Source organism: Hypanus sabinus, chromosome 6 (genome assembly GCF_030144855.1).
Source record: "Hypanus sabinus isolate sHypSab1 chromosome 6, sHypSab1.hap1, whole genome shotgun sequence".
Taxonomy (NCBI): domain Eukaryota; kingdom Metazoa; phylum Chordata; class Chondrichthyes; order Myliobatiformes; family Dasyatidae; genus Hypanus; species Hypanus sabinus.
In genome coordinates this window covers 62,541,256-62,568,086 of record NC_082711.1, presented here as the reverse complement: position 1 = coordinate 62,568,086, position 26,831 = coordinate 62,541,256, and the positions used below count along the sequence as shown (strand labels likewise).

Sequence of the window (26,831 nt, the reverse complement as noted above, 5' to 3'; positions counted from 1 at the left end):
TTCCAAGGTTATCATCTGATGATCTTTTGATATTGGATACTCCTATTACGGATGTAGAAATTAAAGGGGCTATTTCCTCAATGAATTCTGGGAAAGCACCGGGTCCAGATGGTTATACAGTTGAATTTTTTAAATTTTTTTCCGCTACTCTTTCCCCTTGGTTAGGTAAAGGTTTTTGAGGAGGCCATTAGATTAGGGAATTTGCCACAATCTTTTTATAGAGCTTCCATTTCTCTAATATTGAAGAAAGATAAAGACCCTACTAATTGTGCTTCTTATAGACCTATATCTTTATTGAATGTAGACTCCAAGATTTTTTCTAAGTTACTGGCATCTAGATTGGAGAAGGTATTACCCAAAATTATTTCAGATGATCAAACTGGCTTTATTAAAAATCGTTATTCTTTTTTTAACATTAGGAGATTGTTGAATATTGTTTATACTCCCTCACATGATACTTCAGAATGCATGATTTCATTAGATGCGGAGAAAGCATTTGACAGAGTTGAATGGCCTTACTTATTTAATGTGTTGGAGAAGTTTAATTTTAGTCCGATATTTATATCATGGATTAAATTGATTTATCATACTCCAGTAGCCTCAGTGGTTACCAATAATCAAAGATATCCCTTTTTTCGCCTATTTCGGGGCACTAGACAGGGATGTCCTCTTAGTCCATTACTATTTAACATTGCCTTAGAACCTTTGGCAATTGCCATCAGACAATCACAGGATATTTTGGGTATTAATCGTGGGACAGATATTCATAAGTTATCTTTGTATGCAGATGATTTATTACTATTCATTTCTAACCCGGAGAAATCCATTCCAGCAGTTTTATCATTATTGGCTCAATTTAGTGAGTTTTCTGGGTATAAGTTAAATCTTAATAAAAGTGAATTGTTTCCATTAAATAAACGGGTCCCAATTTATGGAAATTTACCCTTTAAATTAGTTAATGACTCTTTTACTTATTTAGGGATCAAAATCACAAAGAACCATAAAGATTTGTTTGGATTTAATTTTTTACCCTTAATTGATCAGATTAAAGGTTTGTTTACTAGGTGGTCACCTTTGTCTCTATCTCTAATAGGCAGGATTAATGCTATTAAGATGGTTATTTTACCTAAGTTTTTATATATTTTTCAAGCGATACCAATTTTTATCCCGAAATCTTTTTTTACTAATGTTGACTCTAAAATTTCTTCATATATATGGCAGTATAAAAATCCCAGGTTAGGTAAAACATATTTACAGAAGACAAAAAAGGAAGGCGGGTTAGCATTACCTAATTTCAGATTTTACTATTGGGCAGCTAATATTAGATATTTGTTATGCTGGTTGAAAGATGGGGGTGGATCTTTTGGCCCTTGTTGGGTGAGTTTAGAAACTAAATCGGTATCAGCTTATGCTTTGGGTTCTATTTTAGGGACTTCTCTCCCTTTTGCTCTTTCTAAATTGCCGAAACGAATTGACAACCCGATAGTTAAACATACATTGCGTATATGGTTTCAATTTCGGAGATTTTTTGGGTTGACTCAATTCGTTTTAAATAGTCCTATTGTATCTAATTGTTTTTTTCACCCTTCCATTATAGATCAAGCTTATTCAGCTTGGAAAACTAAGGGATTACTAAGATTTTCTGATTTATTTTTAGATAATTGTTTCATGTCTTTTGAACAATTATCCAACAGATATAACTTGCCGAGATTTCATTTTTTTAGATATTTACAGATTAGACATTTTTTAAGTTCTGTACTCTCTACGTTTCCAAATTTTGTGCCTTCAGATACTTTGGAGAGTTTATTTGAATTAGACCCTTTTCAAAAAGGGCTTATTTCAAAACTTTATAATATAATTATGAAGATACGTTCAGAGCCCCTTTATAAGACTAAACAGGATTGGGAAAGAGAGCTTAGTTTTAGTATTTCTAGTGAGAATTGGGATAGAATTCTTCAATTAGTTAATACATCATCGTTATGTGCCAAACATTCACTAATACAATTTAAGGTTGTACATAGGGCCCATATGTCCAAGGATAAATTAGCTCATTTTTACTCTCATATAAGTCCTATTTGTGATAGATGTCATTCTGAAATTGCGTCTTTAACTCACATGTTTTGGTCGTGTTCATTTTTGGAGAAATATTGGAAAGATATTTTTGATATTATATCTGCGGTTTTGAATATTGATTTACAACCTCATCCTATTACCGCAATTTTTGGTTTACCAATGTTAGATTCACAGCATTTATCTTCTTCAGCCCGTCGAATGATTGCATTTCTAACTTTGATGGCTAGAAGATCTATATTGTTGAATTGGAAAGAAATTGATCCTCCCACTGTATTTAATTGGTTCTCTCAAACTATGTTATGTTTAAATTTAGAAAAAATTAGAAGTGGTACTTTTGAGACTTCTATTAAATTTGAAAAGTTATGGAGACCATTTATTCAACATTTTCATATGATGTAATATGACCCTTTGCCAAGTACATTTGATTTCCCAGCTTTTAGCTTATGTATTTTGAGAGGACCGGAAGTGACGGCGTTGATGAATACTTATTTTTGTGAGATATTATAAACAGCCCACTTTTTTTTTCCTTCTCTTTTGTTTGTTTTTTTTCTTTTATATTACTTATTAGCTATAGTTATTAGATTAGATTAGTTAGTTCTGCATTATATAAATTTTTTTTTTGTTTTTTTTCTTTCTTTTTTTTGTTTTTTTTATATTATACATTATGAAATATTTAGATTTACTATGTCCATACATATATCTTATGGCTTATGTCTTGGTAAACTCATTTATATTGTAACTATTATGTATGTTTTTTTTTCATATGTAATGGAATGTGTATGTTGGTAATTCCTTTATCAATATATCATCTGTATTCTGTCCATATTATTAATATTAATAAAAAGATTTAGAAAGAAAGAAAGAAAGAGATCCTCGGTGATGCTTATGCCAAGGAACTTAAAGCTGTTCACCCTCTCTACCCCAGAGCCACTGATGTCAATGGGGGTTAGCCTGTCTCCATTCCTCCTATAGTTCACAAGCAGCTCCTTCTCTGTAGCTGCCTCATTATTATTTGAGATTAGGTCAATCAATGTAGTATCATCAGCAAATTTAATTAGCAGATTAGTGCTGTGGGTGGCAACAGTCAAGGGTATACAAAGTATAAAGAAAGTGCCTTAGGACTCAGCCCTGAGGGGCACCTGTGTTGAGGGTCAGAGGAGCAGAGGTGAAAGAGCCCAAGTAACACTCTTAACCAAGTGTTGGCGATCTGACAGGAACTCCAGGCTGAGGTCTGTGAGCTTCTTGTCGAGCCTGGAGGGAATTATGGTGTTGAATGCCAAACTGTAGTCCAAGAGCAGCACTCTCACATAAACATCCTTTTTCTCCAGATGTGTGAGGACGGTGTGTAGAGCTGTGGCTATTGCATCATCTATCGATTGGTTGTGTTGGTAGGCGAACTGTAGGGGGTCCAGTGTGGGTGGTAGCAAGCTGCAGATGTAGTCCTTGACCAGCCTCTCAAAGCATTTGCTTATTATTGAGGTGAGTGCGACAGGATGCCAGTTGTTCAGACATTTTACCTTGGACTTTTTAGGTACAAGGACAATAGTGGATGTTTTGAAGCAGGAGGGCACTCACTCTACACTGGAAAGGGAGAGATTTGTAAACACACCTGCCAGTTGTTTTGCTCACACTCTGAGTACCCGTCCTGGGATGCCATCCAGTTCTGCAGCCTTGCGACTGTCCACTTATTGGAAACACCTGTGTACTTCAACCTTAGAGATGACCAAGGTGCAGGTCTCCTCGGGCAGCTAAATTGTATGTGAGCATTTATTACAAGTGGATTTGAGTTCATGAGCAAAGATGTCACTGCACCTGTCTGAGGCCTTGGTAAAAAGTCAAGTCAAGTTTATTTTCATTGAACTATGTACATGTATATACGTAGATAACCATATAAAGTATAGAGAGACCAGATGTTTCTCTGAACCAGGTTGTAAAGCACAGTAATACACATAACACACATTACACACAATAACTAATGAAGGTAAGGATAAAATCTGTACCTTGACTATTGTGTACAGCTTGGTTTCTTTATCTTTTCTTTAAAGTGCATTTAGATAGACTGGTCTTTCGTTCTCCAGATGTAAAATAATAAGGGAAAGATCTTATTTAAACATAATTTTTAGAGGGCTTGCTTAACAAACCTGTAGGGAGTTTATTTCCCCAAGCTGAGAAGGACAGAGCCCCAGGGATCACAGTGTCAAAATAAGGATATGATGGAGAGAAATTCTTAATGCAGAGGTAAGGAAAACTTTGGAATACTCCATCCTGGAGTACTACAAAGCCTTAGTTGCCGGGTTTATTAAGCAAAGAGATTGATAGATTTCTTAAGGTTTATAGGAACTGAGGAATATGGGGATTGTAAAGAAAACTGGCATTGAGTTGGGAGATCTTGATATCTGGCACAGCAGCTCAAAGGCTGTACTGCTCCTAATTCTTATGCTTATCTACTACTACTCTCTGGCTCATATTTATTTAAAAAATTGAACTCCAATTTAAAAGAGACTATTAAGACTGATCAAATTTTAAACCTACAACTGCATATTTTAATATGATGTCTTGGCTTTAGTTGTGGGAAATATGTTAATTCTGACTTTAGGTGGAAGTGACCGGATGCTTGAAGAAATGTGAGCCAAGGAAACTAAATTCTGTTTAAATAAGATCTGTCCCTTATTATTTTTCATCTGGAGAACAAAAGACCAGTCTATCTAAATTCTTCTCATACAGCAAGTCTTGTATTCTTGGAATCCAAGTAGTGAATCTTCACTGCACATCTTACATATCAAAAATACTCTTTCTTAGATAAAGAAACCAAACTGCACTCAACACTGCAAGTTAGGTTTCACCAATGTCTTATGTAACTTCAACATAACAGCCCATCTCCTGTACACAATACTTGGGTTTATGAAGACCAATGTGCCAAAAGCTTTCTTTATGACCCTATCTACCTGTATTACCAATTTCAATGATTTATGGACCTGTATTCCCATGTCCCTTTGTTCTACCGCACTCCTCAGTGTCCTACTGTGTAACACCTACCATTAGTAGTTCTAATGAAGTGAACCATCTCTCACTTGTCAGCATTTAATTCCATCTGCCATTTTTCAGCCCATTTTTCCAGCTGGTCCAGATCCCACTGCAAGTCCTGATAGTCTTCCTCACTGTCCACTATACCCACAATCCTGGTGTCATCTGCCAATGCAGTTAACTACATTATCATCCAGGTCATTGATATTGATGCCAAACGACAACAGCATCAGCACCAATCCCTGTAGCACTTCATTACTCACAGGCCTCCAGTCAGAGAACCAACCATCTACTACTACTCTCCAGCTTCTCCCACAAAGCCAGTGTCTAATCCAATTTACTACCTCATCTTGAATATCGAACGACTGAACCTTCTTGACCAACCTCCCATGTGGGTCCTTGTCAAATGCCTTGTTAAAATCTATAGTAGACAACATCTACTGCCTTGTTTTCATCAACTTTCCTGGTAACTTCCTTGAAAACACTGTAAGATTGGCTAGACATGGCTTACTACGCACTAAACCATGCTGACTGCTTTATCAGTCCATGTCTATCCAAATAATCATATATCCAGTCCCTTCCAATACCTTCCAATAACTTTCCCATTACTGATAGGCTCACCAGCCTGTAAGTTCCTGGTTTATTTTTGGAGCCTTTCTTAAACAGTGGAGCAACATTGTTCAGTCCTCCAATCCTCTGGTACCTCACCTGTTGCTAAGGATGATTTAACTATTTCTGCCAGGGCCCCAGCAATTTCTGTACTCGCCTCCTGTAGGGTCCAAGGGAACACCTTGTCAGACCCTGGGAATTTATCCACTCTAATTTGCCTCAGGACAGCAAACACCTCTTCCTCTGTAATCTGAATAGGATCCATGAAGTTGATGCCACTTTGCCTCACTTCAATAGACTCTGTGTCTGTCTCCTGAGTAAATACAGGTGCTAAACAATAGTTCTCCATCTCTTTTTACTCCATTTTGATGGATTACCATTCTGCTCTTCTGGAGGACAAACTTTGGCTCTTGCAATTCTTTTGTTCTTAACATATCTGTAGAATCTCTTAGGATTCACCTTTACCTTGTCTGTTAGGGTAACCTCTTGCCTTCTTTTAGCCCTCCTGATTTCTTTCTTGTGTTCTCTTGCATTTCTTATATTCCAAACACCTCATTTGCTCCTACCTGCCTAAACCTGCTATGCATCTTTTTTTTCTTAATCAGGGCTTCAATTTCTCTTGACAACCGTAGTTCCTTTCACCTGTAATCTTTACCTTTTATTCTGACAGTTACATAAAAGCTTTGTACTCTCAAAATTTCACTTTTGAAGTCCTCCCACTTTTCAAGTACACTTTCCTTAGAATAAAGTCTGTCCCAATCCATATTTGCTAGATCCTTTCTGATACCATCGAAATTGGCCATTCTCTAATTTAGAATCTCAACCTGCTGACCAGACCTATCACTTTGCACATTTACTTTGATGCTAAGGGGTTAATGATTTATAGATGCAAAGAGTTCCCCTACATAAACTTCTGTCACTTGCCCTCTCTCATTCCCTAATAGCAGATCAAGTATCACATGCTCTCTCATTAATCAATGCATTGATGAAGCAAACTTTCCTGAACACGTTTGACAAGCTCTATCCCATCTAGCCCTAGTCAATATGTGAAAAGTTGAAATCACCCACTATAACTTGAAACAAGAAAGTCTGCAGATGCTGGAAATCCAAGCAACCTACACAAAATACATGAGGAACTCAGCAGGCCAGGCAGCATCTATGGAAAAGAGTAAAGAGTCGATATTTCTAGCTGAGACCCTTCATCAGGACTGGAAAAAAGGATGAGAAGTTAGAGCAAGAAAATGGGGTGGGGGGGGGGGAAGGAAGAAGTAGAAGGTAGTGTGTGATAGGTGAAACTGGGAGAGAGGGAGGGGTGGAGTAAAGAGCTGGGTAGTTGATTGGTGAAAGAGATAAAGGACTGGTAAAGAAGGTGCACATGGACAAAGAGTTGGAGGGCAGCAGTGTTCACAGACAGGGAGCAGTGAGAGAGGGTTTCACTGAACTCTCAAAAGGAAGATTTAAACTATTTCAGGGTAGGCTGAACCCCTTCATCAGGACTAAATAAGTGACCCGCCAGAAAAAGTGGGCCTGGTGGCTACCCATTTCAATTCTACTTCCCATTCTGATATATATTCCCATATAGACGTTAGTCTATGGTCTCCTCTACTGCCATGATGAGGCCACACTCAAGTTGGAAAAACAATACCTTGTATTCCAACTGGGTAGCCTCCAACCAGATGGCATGAACATTAATTTCTCAAACTTCTGGTACTTGACCCCCCCCTCCCCTCCCCACTATTCCCACCGTATCTCCTTCCCTACCCATCACCTCCCCCTTCTCTTTTTTCCATGGTCTTCTGTCCTTTCTTATCAGTTATCCCCTTCTCCAGCCTCTTATCCCTTTCACCAGTCAACTTCTCAGCTTTTTACTTCACCCCTCCCCCTCTCCTGGTTTCACCTATCATCTACCACCTTGTACTTCTTCCTCACTACTCCCCCATCTACTTGCTCTACTTTTGCATCTTTTTTCCCCAGCACCGATGAAGCGTCTTGGCCCAATACGTCGACTATTTACCCTTTTCTACACATGCTGCCTGGCCTGCTGAGTTCCTCCAGCATTTTCTGTGTTTTATATGACACCCTTTGTTTTTCGATCTCACTGCAAATTTGTTTCTCTAAATCCCTCGGACTCTTGGGTGATCTCTAATATATCCCCATTAATGTGGTCAAACGTTTTTTGTTTCACAGCTCCATCCATAATGCCTCACTAGATGAGTTCCCCAGTCTGTCCTGACTGAGCATTACCGTGACATTTTCCCTGACTTCACCCCTCCTCCTTTAATCCCTTCCACTCTGTAGCACCTAAAACAATGGAGCCCCAGAATATTGAGCTGCCAGTGCAGCCTCCTCTGCCCCCACCACAAACAAGTCACACTAATGGCTGCAATATCATAATACAGTACCAAGTGTTGATCTATGCTGACTTCATCTGCCTTTCCTACGAAACTTCTTGCATTGAAATGTACGCAGCTCATGACATTAATCAAACCGTACTCAACCTTTTGATACCTGACCTCGACTGAGGAATAACAACATGTCTCCACAACTTCTCCACTAATTGTCTTGGCACTCTGGTTCCCATCCCCCTGCAACTCTAGTTTAAACCCCATCGTGCAGCACTGACAAACCTTCGCCCTAGGATATTAGGTGGAAACGTCTTTTCTGTACAGGTCCCAGCTTCCCTGGAAGATAGCCCAATGATCCACAAATCTTATGTCCTTTCTCCCGACCTACACCAACTCCTTAGCCACGGGTTAAAACTGTAAAACCTTCCGATTTCTAGCCTCACGGGCACGTGGCACGGATATTAGTTCTGAGGTCCCACCGTTTAAATTAGCTCCCTGAACTCTCGTAGAACTTCGTCACTCTTGAATTGACTTTTTTTTACACCCTTCACACACGAGAAGTAAAATCTTTACGTTACGCCTCCTCCTGCTACGGACAATCACTTCGGCAATCTGTTTGTCACCCTAAACTTCTGCAGTCTTTTGTGTCACCAATTTAAATTCTTCATTTATTCTTTCTGAAGGTCTTAATTTTCAAAACGTCCTTTTATTTCTGCGTATGATTGTTGGGTAGCCTGTGCAACAGACCTGCAGCATTTTCTTGCCATTTCATATTTAACCAAAAAAAAACACGCTCTATTAAACACTCATCTTACTGGAATGGTATCTACATTTACATTACGTTACAGGTGCAGTAAACACATTTGCAGGTATCGCCTGGGTTTACTTTAGTTGGACTGTGTCAGGTGTCCACCGGGTTCACGTGGTTCCGCAGTCCTTCCCGGGATCCCTAGCGAGCGGTTCCCGGAAGCCGCTGACTTCTCATGTGCTGCCTTCCCAGCTGGGTCTCTCTGCAGTCGGTAGGCGCTGTTAGCAAGCAAAGTAGGGTACAATCTTGTACTACTATCTGTGCGATGAAATAAATCTTTGTCGCGGTTAGTGTTACTATTTATGCTTTCTTGGTGAGGATAAAGAAGATAACGGATTTGTGTAAATGAATGTCCTCTGCTTAATCAGACAAAGGTTTTGTTTTCTCTCTCTTTCTTTAGACTATATTTCAGATGCAGCCCACCGTTTCTCCTTTGAAAGGGTAAAATGTCTGTAAAATTTGAACCTAGGGAGCTCCTCCAGATCGTGGATGACTTGCTTTCACTCCAGTTTTGAGCTGGCTGAGTGGGCCAAATGTGAAACACAAAGGTGGGAATGAAATTGTTTGGTGGGCTGGGGAGGTGGTAGGGGCGAGTAAGTCCTATTTTGAGTAATTATGGGTTGGGGATTCTATAAAGTTGGTGGCAAAAAGACTTACTGTTCCTTGATTCCTGCCCTTGTTTTTCATTATTTTACCTGCCACTAGTCAATCTGTCATACCTTGCACCAGGCACTACTTTGCCTCTCTCTTCTTTGCTCTCCACCCTAGCTCTGTCAAAAACTGTGGTTGTAACCTGACTCTTTCTGCAGTTGTGACAAAAAAACACACCACGGTAAAGAAAACACTAAAAATTGTCACTAGTATGTCAAAATTTTGGATGTGTTTCCATTTGATTGCCTGATGGTGCCTTGTTAAACCTTCGATAAATTTTAAAATAGCTCCGAGACAAGCCCTGCCGCCCAGCTTGTCCTTGTCAGTCAAATTGCAAAGGTAGTCTGCCAATTATAGGTAGTAAGGTAACTGTATTCCTAAAGCATGTTTGGAAAAGTAGTTCATACTTATCAGTTCACAAATGGTTGTAGAATTTCAAAATGTTGTAAGTAATGGCATTTGCTAACAGAAAAGTAAATGGCTATTACAGTTGCTTGTAAATATTTAAGAAACTTAAGGTTATACATTTTCTTTCATTTCTTTATTACTGGCACAATTACTTTTCCTTTCCTCCATATATAGGTTTGAAAGATTGTAACCAGATGGTGTATCAGGCACAATATTAGAGAAATATGTTAAGTACAGTGGCAACACGGTTGATGCACATGTACACTGGCGGAACAAAATTTTCTTTTTTTCCAAATTTTTTCCCTGTTGCACTTTTGAAGATAACCCATCTGAGATTCAACACTTCCCATCGTCATTGTTCAACTGAGATAAACCAAAAACCAGAAAATGGAGTGTTAATAAACAACTTGACTGTTATGGGTGTGGATATTAAGATGGCCAAGAAGAGACAGCCAGGAGTGTTCAGAAAAGTGGTTACAAATGAAAAATGTCTTGCAGAATTCTTGAGAAATAAAGGTGCCAATAATAAAGCCATTGCCAGTATTATTTCAAGATACCCTCGAGCCATTACACGTTCCTTTACCCACCTTGAAGAAAGATGGCAATTATGGCGAAGCATTTTTAAGACTGATTCTGAGGTCATAAGTATCATTCAGCGTTCTCCAGAATCATATTTTCGTTCAAGTGATAATGAAAATCTTGAAAAAAATATCTACTTTCTTTGCTCTCTTGGTTTGGTGACAAATGATTTGCATCGGATATTGACTACTGCTCCACGAACATTTTCAAACAGCTTGGAACTAAACAAACAGATGGTAATATTTCTGCAAGATCTCGCTGTTAGTTTGGGTCATGAGAATCCACGTGAATTTGTGAAACGGATGATCGCTAAAAATGCCTATATACTTATTAGAAGCATTAAACGAATAAAAACAAATGTAGATTTTTTCACAGGGGCACTTAAACTAAGCAATAGTGAACTCATAAAACTATTTCATGGGGATGGTGCTGAGGTTTTGGACCTTTCCAGTGACTGCATGAAAAGAAATTTCATGAATATAGCAGAACAGTTACAGTCCTTGGGGTGCACAACTGAAGAAGTGAAGAAATTTTTCATGGACTATCCACCAGCATTTTATGCTTCCTTTTCAAAAGTTTCCAACAAAATAGATTGTCTCCTGCAAAAGGAAATTAATATTAAGCAGCTATTAAAGAAGCCCAGAGTATTGGAATTCAGTGCAGAGAATTTGAAAAACCGCATAGAGGAACTGGAAAGAGTTGGATATGACTTTAGAAAACATGGAATTACAATTTTGGATTCTAGTAGAAGACGATTTGAAGCAAAATTAAAGAAGTTAAATACAGTGGAATAGATTTGATCCTCTGCCTTGTTGTGTCTTATTCAATAAATCCTAAAGAGTTATTTTTAAAACTAATTTGGCTCTTCAGTTTTTTTATTGTACATATGAAGTGCTGGGTGCTGTAGAAATAAAAAGTATACATATTTTGCATTAATACTCATTTGTAAGCTGATGTCAAAAGTAAAGATTCCAATAATCAGTAGCAGTTGCTTTGCACTTTCATATCCGTATTGAAATAACCATGAATTTGTGAAATTGTTCAAGAATTCTTACTATGAACTGAACATTATTTTACAGCCAAATAAAAAACACAAAATGCTGGCAGAACTCAGCAGGCCAGACAGCATCTGTGGGAGGAGGTAGTGACGACATTTCGGGCCGAAACCCTTCATCAGGAGTGAAGTATCATGGGATGGTTGAGGGGGGATAAGAAGTGGAGGGAGGAATGAAGTAGAGAGCTGGGAAGTGATAGGCTGGAGGGAAATGGGCTGGGGGAAGGTGGAGAATTATGGGAAGTAAAAGAAAAAGAAAGGTAGGGCTGGGAGGAGAGATTATAGTGAGGGGGGAAAAAAGAGAAAGAAAACCAGACTAAAATTATAGATAGGGATATGGTAAGGGGGGGGGGGGCAGGGGTATCAATGGAGGTCTGTGAGTTGAATGTTCATGCTGGCAGGTAGGAGGCTACCTAGGTGGGAGATAAGGTACTGCTCCATCGACCTGCGTGTGGCCTCATCTTGACGGTAGAGGAGGCCATGGACAGACATGTCGGAGTGGGAGTGGTCTGGGGAACTGAAGTGTGTGGCCACAGGGAGATCCCGCCACTGCTGGAGGACCGAGCGCCGGTGTTCGGCGAAATGGTCTCCCAGTCTGCAGGGGGTCTCCCCAGTGTATAAATGGCCACATCGGGAGCACCGGATACAGTATATCACCTCAGTTGACTCGCAGGTGAAGTGGTGTCTCACCTAAAAGGACTGTCTGGGGCCTGGGATGGTGGTGAGGGAAGAAGTGTGGGGGCAGGTGTAGCACTTCTTCCGTTTGCAGGGCTGAGTGCCCGGAGGGAGGTCGGTGGGGAGGGATGGGGGGGATGAACGGACAAGTGAGTCGCGTAGGGAGCGATCCCTGCGGAAAGCCGAGAGTGGGGGGGGGGGGGGGGGAGGGGAAGATGTGGTTGGTCTGAATGCTCTGCTCTCTATTCCCTCCGCAACAATCCCAACCTTACCATTAAACCCGCTGATAAGGGGGGTGCTGTTGTCGTCTGACGCACCAACCTGTACATAGCGGAGGCATGACGACAACTCGCTGACACCTCCTCTTATCTACCCCTGAACCATGACCCCACTAGGGACAACCAGTCCATTGTCTCCCAAACCATTTCCGATCTCATCAGCTCGGGAGATCTCCCATCCACGGCCACCAAACTTATTGTTCCCACACCCCGCACTTCCCGTTTCTACCTGCTACCTAAGATTCACAAACCTGTCAGTCCAGGCAGACCCATTGTCTCTGCTTGCTCCTGCCCCACTGAACTCATTTCTGCCTATCTCGACTGCTTTATCTCCCCTTGTTCAATCCCTTCCCACCTATGTCCGTGATACTTCCCATGCTTTACATCTCTTCAAAGATTTCAAGTTCCCTGGCCCCCACCGCCTCATTTTCACCATGGACGTCCAGTGCCTATATACCTCTATCCCCCGCCAGAAAGGTCTCCAAGCTCTCCGTTTCTTCCTCAATTCCAGACCCAGCCAGTCACCCTCTACCACCACTCTTCTCCGCCTCGTGGAATTAGTCCTCACCCTTAACAATTTCTCCTTTGGCTCCTCCCACTTCCTCCAAACTAAAGGTGTAGCCATGGGCACCCGCATGGGTCCTAGCTATGCCTGCCTTTTTGTCGGCCATGTGGAGCAATCTACGTTCCAAGCCTACACCGGTATCTGTCCTCTTTTCTTGCATTAAATCGATGACTGCATCGGTGCTGCTTCCTGCACGCATGCTGAGCTCGTTGACTTCATTAACTTCGCCTCCAACTTTCACCCCGCCCTCAAATTCACCTGGTCTATTTCCAACACCTCCCTCCCCTTTCTAGATCTTTCTGTTTCTATCTCCAGAGACAGCCTATCCACCAGCATCTACTACAAACCTACTAACACTCACAGCTACCTAGACTATTCCTCCTCCCACCCTGTCTCCTGCAAAAATGCTATCCCTTTCTCTCAATTCCTCCGCCGCATCTGCTCTCAGGATGAGGCCTTTCATTCTAGGACAAAGGGTATGCCTTCCTTTTTTTAAAGAAAGGGGCTTCCCTTCGTCCACTATCAACTCTGCCCTCCATCGCGTCTCCCGTATTTCACGCACCTCTGCCCTCACCCCTTCCCCCCGCCAGCCCACCAGGGATAGAGTCCCCCTGGTCCTCACCTATCACCCTACCAGCCTACAGATCCAATGTATAATCCTCCGTAACTTCCACCACCTTCTACGTGATCCCACCACCAACCACATCTTCCCTTCCCCCCACTTTCGGCTTTCCGCAGGGATCGCTCCCTATGCGACTCCCTTGTCCATTCATCCCCCCCCATCCCTCCCCACCGATCTCCCTCCGGGCACTCATCCCTGCAAACGGAGGAAGTGCTACACCTTAATTTTCAGCCCAAAAGCCACGTCTCATAGGGATAAGATATTTTGGTATATTTACCCCTAATTTTGTGCACTGTTAACATCGTTGATCAAATACTCACATGGCATCTTATTGAAAATCTGAAAATTCAGATGCACCGCGTCTATTGATTTTCCCTTAGAAGTGTTTGCTAACTTCATTGTTGAAAGAACTATCTCTAGTTTATAGGTACTGAGCTTCTGGCACTGGAGTCCCTGATCAACAAATTTTGATTTGCTCCAGCAATCTCTCTGTTCCACTTAAAATATTTAAACTTTAATAAAATCACCCTTAAGCCTTCTAAACTACAAGAACAATCCTAGGTTGTGTTAACTTTATCTCATACTTTAATTCTTTAGATCCAGATAACTAATGAATGCCAATTCAGTCCAAGGACAAATATCCTTTCTTTGGTGTGGTGCCCAAAAGAATTCACAGTATTTATTTATTGAGATACTGCACGGAATAGGCCCTTTGAGTCACGCCACCCAGCAATCTTCAGATTTAATCCTAGCCTAATCATTGGACAAATTACAATGACCAATTAACCTACTAACTGGTACGTCTTTGGACTGTGGGAGTTCCAGAGCACCCGGAGGAAACCCATGTGGTCACAGGGAGAGTGTACGAAGTCCTTACAGGCAGAGGAGGGAATTGAACCATGGTTGCCTGTAGTGTAAAGTGTTGTGCTAACCTCTATGCTATGATGCTGCCCTACTACAGATATGAGCCAAAAAGGGTGTTTGCATTTTGATGACAGTCCCCATCGTCTTCTATTTCTCTCATTCCTGAGTACAGTAATCAATTAACCTTATTTCAAAACCAGAAAGGTGGATATTCCAGTATTTGGCATTTCAACTTTTTAACAAATCATTGATATACAGTGAAACTCCAGTAATCTGCGAACCAACCATTTAGAAATCTTGATGATTTGGTACCTGGCTCAAAAGATAAAGTTTGCCACTCTCTCTTTTCAATTCAGTAGGCTCTGTTTCCTGCCCTCCCTCTAAACTGACTTTAAACTCCCTTTTAACTGAAGAATTTATTATAATACAGAGTAACATATCAAGAAATGAATTTAAAATATTTTGGGTATTAATAGGAAGATTATTCAAAATCTGTTGGTCCATCATTCCAACTTTCCAAGAGTATTACACCACTACCACCACCACTTTATTTTGACTTACTTTGGCCCCCTTCACTATTCCAGTGAATTAGCATACAAATGAAGGAATACAACCACATTTTGTTACCTGGGATACTCGTTCCACTCTTCCATATTCGCCATTACCTGCTTCATGTCCCATAGCACCTTCCCAAGAAACTGGAGGAATTGCCACATCTGATCTTTTACCTTTTTCCTTCCCATTACTGAGGGTCCCAAATTAGTCTTTCCAATGAATTAGCAATTACTTCCAATTTATATTGTTTCCTCTGCACTGGAGAAATGAATGCATACGGGATTCTTGCTTTGCAGAACCTCTCATTTCTGTTGCAGAAGTGACTCTGAGCATCCTTTTATATGTCACATTAATGCCACATTTGACTCCCACTCTGATCTCTCTCTGTCTTCAACTTCCTACGCAGTTCTAGTGAAGATCAAAGTAAATGCAAGAAACATTACCTTGGCTTTTGGCACAGCAAACTGTAGCCTTGCAGGCTCAAAGTAGAACACTTTGAAATTACCAGCAATTCCAACATTTGCCTTTAATATTCCCAGCATTCATTGTTTCTTTCAGGCAACTTCGGAAGAAATTATCTCCTATTTACATATCTCCTTAGAAGATACCAGATGCAGGGTTTCAACCCAAAACATTGACGATTTCTTCCTCTCCTCAACCCACCGGTTTTCTCAAGCAGATTGTTTGTTGTTCAACACTCTGGCACCTGCTGTCTCTTGTGTCTCCTTAGAACTTAATTAAGCTAATCACATAATGCTTGTGACTGTTACTTGGTATTTCTTCTTGTCTCGATCAGGTATAAGAAACAAGCTTTGTTTTAAAATGGAACCTGTAATAAGTGAAGTTCTCCCAACACAGTTTTTCAAGAGATAGTAAAAGTTCATGAGTCTTGAGATGAGTGTTTCCACTTGAGAATGCTATTCAATGATAATAAAAATATTGACTTAGAAGGAGTTCAGAACAAAAGTTGTTTGGAACCATAACTCATGCTACCATCCACTACCTCATTAAAAAGACTATAGATCACCACTCAATTTCAAACGGTATCTCATTGAATCACACTTTCACTCCAAAAGGCATTAAGAAATAATGGGCAACCTCTCTTTTGTCTGCTGGCAAAACAGCTAGGTTATCACATAAAATTTCTGGAAAAAACTACCATGAATCTAAATGCCAGAGCACAGCCAAGGTAACTCCAAATGGATAAACGGAGAATTATCCGCAGGAAACACAGCTTAAAGGTGGTATGTAATTCCAAGGGTTACATTGCCTCTTTAATGCAGGCACACTCAAGCCTTGAGATACATTATTTAAGAGCCTTTACTTCAATATAGGTCAGTCTGTTGTAATTATTGACGTGCAAGTATCTGGAATCTTCAATACTGTTCAGTGGAACAATTTTGCTGAGATGATCAGAAGATCAAAGATGCATGTAAATAAATAATCAGTTGGATTGTTATTAACTTAATGGTTTCTTATATCTGTATACAAAGTCCTGTTTCCTTAAATATTAGCATATCAGAATGTTACAATCCAAACATTAATCCAACAAAGCTGTTAAATAATTTTGCTCAACTGTATCTCATTACTCTGCTTCCTTATGATACCTTTCAGACTTTTCCAACTAATGAATTACATTTAGAAATAATTTATGGATTCTGCTTTAGCACGATTCTCAACAGAAAATATCACTGTATAATGACATCCGCATTAATAACTACTTTCCTAACCCACTCTAATTCCTTTTGTGATAATGTGTTGAATATGGTCTTGTTATTTATTGGAAGCAATGAACTTGAATTTCCCTAATGATAGTTCTTTATTATTGTGGAAAATCCTCTAGTGAAATATGTCCTAACATATCAAACATAACAGTAGTCTAAAATGTCATAAGAGTTCCTTCGTAAAGTAGGAAACTTTGGCTTAGTGCTGGTGTTACTGTTTTCGGGTCCAACATGGCTTGAGCCCTCTTAAAATTCGAGGCAAATAAAGATTGAAACTGCAACTCTAAATTCCAAGTTGGTATTCACATCTTGTGCTTATGGATGGTTCCATCAAAGTTTGCACTGTCGGAGTCCAATAAAGCCTTCCTGATATAAAGGGCTAACCACTTTATGGAACAAACACTGCCAGAGCCATTGATCCTTCCCGTGGTGTGATGGTTTAAATCTATGCACTTTCTTCCTCTCTTACAGAGTGTTCCATAAGCAGGAAATTTTGGCCCGTTTGAAAAATATATATTGCCTTATTTTGTAAATGATAGTGCGCACTGTGCAATTTCTCAGAAAATCAATTATACTGATGTTACAATTATGACTAATTAGTAACACTGCAAGCTTCAATCATTCTGTGAGATACAAAAAAAAACACACATTTGAAATCTACATCCAACAAATTAACAATTGCTCTGGAAAAATTCAGCTTTTCTCAGGAGAAACTGGAAGTTGAATCCAAATGTTTTGAATACATATTTCATGATCAATAAAAGCAGCTTGTTAATACAGCCTTTTACTAACTCCAGATGGAGCTTGATTGATGAGGATAGATATTGATATGAAAATAACTGAGTCCAGGTGTTACCTGGAAGTAATCACTTTATTACAATGGGCACCACATCTAATTCTGAAATTGTTTTAGCAAAATGACTTAGCAGACATGGATGTTGAACAGAACTGAAGTTCCAAATAGGATTTACCGAAAGGATCCTCCAGAGGTCACTGTTAGCTCAAATTTCTGCAATTGGCAGTGGATTGAAATTTTGTGAAAAGGAGTTTTAGGCAGGAGTAGGATAAGTCTACTCCACAGTTCAAAATGTCTATTATGTTCCTTACCTCATGATTCGGTTCATGTCCAAGATAAACATTATTTCCTTCCTCATCTTGTTCCATGGTATAATGTTGTAGGAATTAACAAACTGTGAATCAGCAACTTCTATTAAGTTAGATATGAAACATGAGCTGATTGTTTTTCTTTGCTTGCCTATCCTGTGCATGGGTAAGCATCTCAGTTTGCTGTGATCTTTGTAACCTCTCTGATTGCTAAATTTCTGCTTATACTAGTTAGGGAATATTTGCAGTTTCATTCAATCTGGTAAATTATGTTCCTAGAAAGTTTTGTATTCAACAGAATTAATTCATATTGTTTAATATTTTAACTATGCAGCTATCCTGGTAATAACCTTTAGGGGTATTCATATTTTTTTCAGTTACTTCTATCAACCTTTCACCCATAGTTGTGTTTTGAGGTGCCTTAATTCATAGAACTCCCCAACTAAGAGAGAATAAAAATATCTTTCCAAAGTTTTAATTAAGAAAGATCTTTACTTTTTATTAAAGTTTTCCCCTTTCCTTATTTTCATCAAGAATGACAAAAATTTCTAAAATATTACTTATAGGAAACAGACATACATATAAAAAGACTGAAAGACAACATTGAATTATGGTGCAAGTTAATAAAGGAATTAAATTAAGGGAGATAAGTGAGTTTCCATAGATGTTCTAATCTTTGGAAAATACTATTGGAAATCTGCACCCAACAAATTAAAAATTGCTCTGGAAAGTTTTAACTTTTCTTAGGAGGTACTGATATTTCACTTGCAAATAGTTTGAATATGTATTTCATGATCAATAGAAGCTGCTTGTTAATACAACTCTTTTACCACATCCAGATAGAGCTTAATTCATGATGATAGGCGTTGACATGATAACGGAACTGAATGAAGGTGTGATCTGGAAGTGATCACTTTAATATGACGGGCATTTCATGACATTCTGAAATTGTTTAGTGAAATGACTGCATGTGTGGATATTGAAAATAACCAAAGCACATAAAAGTCTTCTGTCTGAACTTTTTTAAAATTTAGTTCCTCTCTCCAGAAGTACTGCCTGGCCTAACTTTTCTGCACTTTTGGAATTTGTAATAAGTTGTATTTGTGGCACGTATAATTGTTTGCCCTTTCACTGCACCTTTGCCACAACTTTGCTCTTTTTTTTTAATCACACTCTTTGAATAGGGTGATTTTTGATAAGTGAATTGTATATTTAGAAACTTAGAAGGTAAAGAGAGTCTCATAAGGTTTCTGAGCTTTTTGAGAAAAAAGTTGTGAGTTAGGAAGTTGTTGTTCAATTTAAACCACTTACATTCAAGAACCAATGACCTTTTTAGCAAATGCAGCTGCAGGTGCCCAGCAGTTTATTTTCTGATTCAAGGTTGTTTAATGTCATTTCCAGTACACAAGTGTAAAAGAGAACAAAATAATTGTTTCTCCAGACCTGATGCAGCATATAAAACACACAGCAAGATAAAGAACAAATTAATTAAAACAGACAATAAATATAAATACTTAAGATAGCTGATATACACAGATTGATTGTATGTACACCAGGCAGTGTGCATAAGGTAACAGACAGGAGAGACAAGTAGTGATGGTGGGGAGAGTAGAGGGGTGGAGGGTTTGATCAGCCTTCCCTTTGGGGAAAGTAACTGTTTTTGGGTCTGGTGGTCCTGGCATGAATGCTACTCCTCTGAAGTGGGACAAACAGTCAATGAACTGGGTAGGTGGGATCCTTCATAATGTTGCTGAGCTTTCTCTGGCATCTTTCTGTATGTCCTCGAAGGCAGGTAGGCTGGCCTTGATGGTGTATTGGGCAGTTTTGACTACTTCCCTAAAGCCTTCCTGTCTGCCGCAGTGTAGTTTCTGTACAGTGCAGTGATGAGCATGGTAGGATGCTTTCCACAGTGCATCAGTAGAAGGTTGTACATAGTCCAGAAAATGGAGGCATTTGTGAGCTTTCTTGATTGTGTCGGATGTGTTCTGGGAGCAGGAGTAGTTGTGTGAGATGTGTCCTCCCAAGAGTTTGAAACTGCTGTCAGATTCCACTGATGTAAGGAGGGGTGTCCAAGTTCTCCTGAAGTCAATAACCATTTCTTTTGTTTTGTTGGCATTGACAAAGAGGTTATTTACCTGGCACGAAGCCTCATTCTCTTCCACATCCTCTCTGTAGACCATCTTAGCTTTGTTGGTGATCAGCCCCATCACTGTGGTGTCAACGGCAAACTTAACAATGTGATTATTTGGGTGTTTGGCTGTGTAGTCGTGTGTGAGCAGAGAGTACAGCAGTGGGCCCAGCACAGAGCCCTGGGGGGGGGGGGGGGAGATCACCTGTGCTGAGAATTATGGGGTGGGAGGAGTGGTTGTGCATCCTGATGTTAGCTTCCTTGAGGAAAACATATGGGTCAACCTCAGTAATATTAAGGCATCTTATTTTTGGTGGCGTGGGATACCCTAATGTGTGTCTGATGGAAGAACAACCTACTTTATGATTAATATTTTTGAAAAATAGTGAAAAAAAGATGAATAGGTATTTAAAATGACTGTTAGTTGAGTGTAATGAGTACTGCTTTTTACTTAACTGTATGCCATTGTAAAATTAATGTACATCCTTTTAAAAGAGCTGTATTTAATTTTGGGCATCCTAAAGGATTAGATTCATTTTGAATGGCATTTGTGCCAATGTTTTCTCCAATGGAAAAATAAATAAACTGACCCAGGAAAGTTAGAAACAGAACATAGAAAACCTACAGCACAATACAGGCCCTTTGGCCCACAATCCTGTGCTGAATATGTACTTAGAAATTACCTAGGGTTACCCATAGCCCTCTATTTTTCTAAGCTCCAGGCATCTATCCAGGAGTCTCTTAAAACACCCTATCGTATCCGCCTCCACTACCATCGCTGGCAGCCCATTCCACACAGTCACCACTCTCTGCGTAAAAAAGCTTACCCCTGACATCTCCTCTGTACCTACTTCCAAGCACCTTAAAACTGTGCTCTCTTATATTAGCCATTTCAGCCCTGGGAAAAAGCCTCTGACTATCCACATAATCAATGCCTCTCATTATCTTATATACCTCTATCAGGTCACCTCTCATCCTCTGTCACTCCAAGGAGAAAAGGCCAAGTTCACGCTACCTATTCTCATAACACATGCTCCCCAATCCAGTCAACATCCTTGTAAATCTCCTCTACCCTTTCTATGGTTTCCACATCCTTCCCATAGTGAGCACAGTACTCCAAGTGGGGTCTGACCAGGGTCCTATATAGTTTCAACATTACCTCTCAGCTCTTGAACTCAATCCCATGGTTGATGAAGGCCAATGTACTGTATGCCTTCTTAACCATAGAGTCAACCTGCCAGCAGCTTTGAGTGTCCTATGGACTCGGACCCCAAGATCCCTCTCATCCTCCACACTGACAAGAGTCTTATCATTAATACTATATTCTGCCATCAAATTTGATCTACCAAAATGAACCACCTCACACATTTCTGGGTTGAATTCCATCTGGCACTTCTCAGCCCAGTTTTGCATCCTATCAATGTCCTGCTGTAACCTCTGACAGCCCTCCACACTATCCACAACACCCCCAACCTTTGTGTCATCAGCAAATTTACTAACCCATCCCTCCATTGTCAGCTCATTGTCAGTCTTTCTCCATTGTATAATTCACTGCTTGAATATTACTTATTTTCTGTATTTATAGAGAAATTATGAGTGTGTCCATAAAAGGAAAGGCCTAAAAATAGTAATTTAGTTGAGGTAATCATAGACAAGGTCTAATCACAATGGTCCTACTGAGTTGTTTCCTCCTAATGGCTAAGACAACAAATAGTCCTATTAATATGAATTCATTATGTGACAGCTCCTAAAGAAATGTTAAAAACACCAACAATCAATACGGAGGAAATGATTCAAAGGTCTTCATAAAGCCTCCTTGAGAAAAGGTAGCACCTTCCCCAGCTTCTGGGAACTTCTGACTGATGACCCTTCCTCTACCATTCAGAATCAGAATCAGGTTTATTATCACCGACCCGTGACGTGAAATTTGTTGACTTAGCAGTGGCATTTCAATGCAATATAATCTAGCAGATAGAAAAAAATACATAAAATGAAACATAATAATAATAAATAAGCAAGTAAACCAACTACATATATTGAATAGATTTAAAAAAGTGCAAAAACAGAAATACTGTATATTAAAAAAAAAGTGAGGTAGTGTCCAAAGATTCAATGTCCATTTAGGACTCAGATGGCAGAGGGGCCTAAGCTGTTCCTGAATCACTGAGTGTGCATCTTCAGGCTTCTGTATCTCCTACCTGATGGTAACAGTGAGAAAAAGGCATGCTCTGGGTGCTGGAGGTCCTTAATAATGGACGCTGCCTTACTGAGACACTGCTCCCTGAAGATCTCCTGGGTACTTTGTAGGCGAGTACCCAAGATGGAACTGACTAGATTTAGGACCTTCTGCAGCTTCCTCTCCACACCAGACAGTGATGTAGCCTGTCAGAATGCTCTCCATGGTACAACTATAGAAGTTTTTGAGTGTATTTGTTGACATGCCAAATCCCTTCAAACTCCTAATAAAGTATAGCCACTGTCTTGCCTTCTTTATAACTACATCGATATGTTGGGACCAGTTTAGATCCTCAAAGATCTTGACACCTAGGAGCTTGAAGCTGCTCACTCTCTCCATTTCTGATCCCTCCATGAGGACTGGTATGTGTTTCTTCATCATACCCTTCTTGAAGTACACAATTAGCTCTTTCATTTACTGACCTTGAGTGCAAGGTTGTTGCTGAAGCACCATTCCACTAGTTGGCATATCTCACCCTTGTACGCCCTCTCGTCACCACCTGAGATTCTACCAACAATGGTTGTATCGTCAGCAAATTTATAGATGGTATTTGAGCTCAATATCACTTGCCTGCACTCTCCTTGTACCATTTTGTTACCTTTGTCCGGAAATATCTGGATTTTCTTCTTGACTATGTTCAGAAACTTTGCCCTCCACTGTGGTAAACCATATATACCTGTCTGGACACGACCCTCTGCTAACAGCTCCTGTGGCTCCTCCCACAGGCCCCTGTATAAAGGTGATTGGGGCACTGCTCTTCCCACAGTCTTCAACATGGTTGTGCCCGTTTTCGCTGTTAATAAAAGCCTATCATTTTGTACTCTACTTCCAGTCTCCTAGAGTTATTGATAGTGCATCATCCACTGACAATTGAAGGGAGAGCAGCGTTTCTGAACATATATGGTATTGAGAAATCGAATGGCAGAGGAAGCTTGAAAGCCTCAACATTCTGTGCTTATTTTTAATGTTCCTGTGAGACCAGTGAGTGGTTTACAGAGGGGGACGTATGGGAGGAGATGCACTCTTTGTAACATACCCACTAGGTTTTTGTGTGCACAGGTCTAAGGACTATAGAAGAGAATTTTATAGTTTTGCTACAGGTTAATGACGATATTTCTCCTCATCTCACTTCTTACTGGGTGACACCATGCTTTAACTGATATATTATGGCTCGCACTAACTCTCATGAATTTGAGTTATGGATCACACGGAGTCATTAAGTTAAAAAAAAGTCTGGCTTCACAAACCTACTTAGACATGGAAGCTGTAGTGCACATCACCACCTTCCTTTGAATATCTGGCAGTTCAGATCACTCGAGTTGTCAATGCTGACTAAAAACAGGTACGATTTATAGTTTATATAGTATTGCAGTTCTGTACTGCTGCCATAGTAACGATAGCTGGAAGTTCTCAGCAGGCCAGGCAGTGTCTACAGAGAGAGCAACAGAATTAACCTTATCTTTACTGATGTTGTTCTGCTGTTGAAGTACAGCAAGGACTAGAAATCTGTCCAAAAGCAAGTACAAAATTCGCTTCTGAGGAAACTAGAACCTCAAATGGCAGATCTTTCAGACTAAAATCAACTCAAGGTGAATCACTCTAAGTGGGAACCCATCAGTAGAAGTTTTAATAAAATTTTAAAAAACTTCCGATACAAAATATGGGAACAGGCACTTTGGCCAACTGGTTGTGCGAACTAAGATGTCCCATTTGCCAGCATTTGGTCCATAACAGTTGAAATCTTTCCAATTTATGCAACTAATTTCTTTAAAAATTGTTATTGTGCCTACCTCAACCACTTCTGACAGTTCATTGCACATGCACACTACTCTTTCCCATCTCATTTTATTGATTAGTCCTCTAGTTATTGATTCCCCACCCTGGGGTAAAAGACTGAGTGTATTCGCCTTTTCTCTGTCCCTTTATAGGATCACCTCTCAATCAGCTGTGACACAGGGACATAAAGCCCCAGCCTGTCCAACCCCTCCCTATAATTCAATACTTCAATCCTGGCAACACCCTTATAAATCTTGTCTGCACTCTTTCCAGTTTAATAACATCTTTCCTATAGCAGGGTGACTAAACTTAACACAAGTGTGGCTTCACCAGCATCCTGTATAACCACACCATGACCACTCAAACTTTTATAGTCTGTGCCCTGAGAGCATGTCAAAAGCCTTCTTCATCAACCTTCCATAACTCTGACACCACATTCACTACATGTATTTGTCCTCCAAGGGCCCTCTGTTCTACAGCACATCCTGCAAGGGACCTGCCGTGCACTGTGAAAGTTATACCTGGGTTTAATTTTCCAAAAGTGCAATAAATCTGAACAGAAAATACTGGAAACACTACACAGGTCAGGTAGGATCTTGGAAAACAAAAGAAATATTGGACAGAATCTCAAAGGATTTTGGACCTGAATAACAAATCTCTTTCCGTTCACCAAATACTGCCTGACCTGCTAATACTTTTTCTCAGCAGTTTTCTGTTTATATATTAGAAGTTGTGTGTTTACATTAGTATCTAATCCCACTGGGCTAAACAAAGTTAATTATGAAGGAAAGTTAAAGAGTTACCAGACATAAATGAACACAGTAAGAAAGGAGAAATTAAGTTTAATATGTGCATTTTTCATTGCATTTTCTGGAAGTACAATTGTTTTATATTCATGCCCAGTAAGGTCTACTTTGGTAGAATGAATACCTTTTTAAACGGTGAGAGCTTGTAAGATTTCGATGTTCAGGGGGACCTGGGTATCCCTGTACACAAATTACTGAAGGTTACAATAGAAGTATAGCAAGAAATTAGATAGGAAAATGATGTTGAAAATAAGATCAAGTACAAATGTAGAGACACATTTTATGCTCTTGCGATTATAAGAATGAAAGGGGGTTTCATTGAAGCATGCATCAGATTTTAGAGTTCCACAAGTAGACCTTGATTTGATGGTTCCTCTGGTTTGGGATCTAGAAGCGGAGATTACAGCCTCAACATTAGGGTCAGCCATTGAGGACAGAAATGAGAAGAACATAGTGAATCTTGGGAATTCTTTACCCCAGTGGCATGTGGAGACTCAGTTGCTCAGTATTTGTAAATCTGAAACATTTATATAGTAAGGTAATTGAAGGATACAGGGTCAACGCAGGAATGAGGCCCTGACATAAAATGTCGATCATGGTTTGGCGGAGCAACCACACAGGGCTGAATTCCTTTTGCTCAATTCCTTATGCTTCCATAAGCTCAATTCCATAAGCTTCAATTCCTTATGCTCCCTACTTCTTTTATCAGGACATTTAGAGTGATATTGCATGTGGAGAATGAATATAGATCTCTCCTCTCATTTCGAAAGTGTTGAAGGATTTAAGTGAGATGAATGTTTTAATATTTCAGTGATAAAAAACAGCTGAAGTAACAAAAACAGACTTGACTTATTAAAGTCTAAGTAAATAATTGTGCATTGAAAATTAGCCAATAAATAAAAACATATATAAATATGTATCAATCACACACAATTATTGTCAATTAGTGAATTTATGTTCTGTTAATTGTCCTTTTAAAAAAATGGAGATTTATTGTGGAAAATTATGAAGTTGAATTGTTTAGTTGCCAAAATATGAAGAATAACAATGCTGATTAATTAATGTACTTGAAGGAAAAATGGGAAATTTTGACTAAAAGTAAGCCAGCGACATATCCTCAGTGCCAGAAATAACAAGAAATAAAGCAAGAGCAAAACATAAAGGTTCTCAATACAGATGGAATTCATTCTGAAATGTGTCTGTGTTGGCTCTGTGAGAAACAAAAAAGAGCATGTAGCGGCCAAACCGAAACGAAAACAATTGCCGCTGCTGGCAACCCTGCTTGCAATGACTTGCCCTCACTCCAAAAGTCGAGGATTATTTTTGCTCCCTTATTAGTAATTAGCAAACATATAATCTTGAAGCAATAAAACTTAAGCATACCCAAGTGTAAACTAAGTTTAATTGAGCCTGATTCAGCAGTCAGCAAAACATACGACATCCACCGGTCCCCAGCCACTACAGATTGCAATGAACAAAGCAAGAATACATGACTTATTCCCTTCACTTTTTCCACACCCCCACTTACATGACTAGTTACCGTAATAAACATAATAAACTCGCAGTACAGAATACAATGCAGATAGAGAACAGCTGCATGGCACCTATAGAGCAATGCAAGATATTTAACTCAGATGACAATGCTAAGGACAGCTGGTTGTTGGGACCAGATCTGATAACCCCTGGAAGCAAGTTTTGGGGTGCCACTGCCAATTAACCCCATGTCCATTGACTGTAATAAGGCCAGCCTGCCTAATTCATGCTGCCTCCTTATATAGATTATTTCATCATTCAGTCAGTGTTTATTGTGCGGTTCATTGCCCGAGTTCTACAGGGGAAGCCAACACTGTAAATGGCAATGCTTCTATTAAAGCTGGTGTTTGCAAGTTAAAGACAGCTTGTCCTTTTTAAAGTATAGCGGGTGGTTCTGCTGTACCTGTCTTGCAG

General features: G+C 39.7%; 1 protein-coding gene across 17 annotated transcripts in view; it reads left to right on the top strand.

The window, feature by feature from the left end:
- Positions 1-26,831, top strand: part of LOC132395525 (transcription termination factor 1, mitochondrial) — a 170,228-nt gene that overhangs the window by 87,986 nt on the left and 55,411 nt on the right. For 5 of the 17 annotated variants that reach the window (XR_009512640.1, XR_009512643.1, XR_009512641.1 and 2 more), the window contains exon 1: positions 7,867-9,407. Coding sequence is in view for 12 of the 17 variants with exons in the window: in XM_059972274.1 (XP_059828257.1) it covers positions 10,143-11,291 (1,149 nt within the window). In the remaining 5 variants the exon portion in view is untranslated. Of the gene's footprint in view, positions 1-7,866; positions 11,355-26,831 lie in introns of those variants that run through there. The other 12 variants (XM_059972274.1, XM_059972279.1, XM_059972280.1 and 9 more) reach the window with 11 other exon arrangements.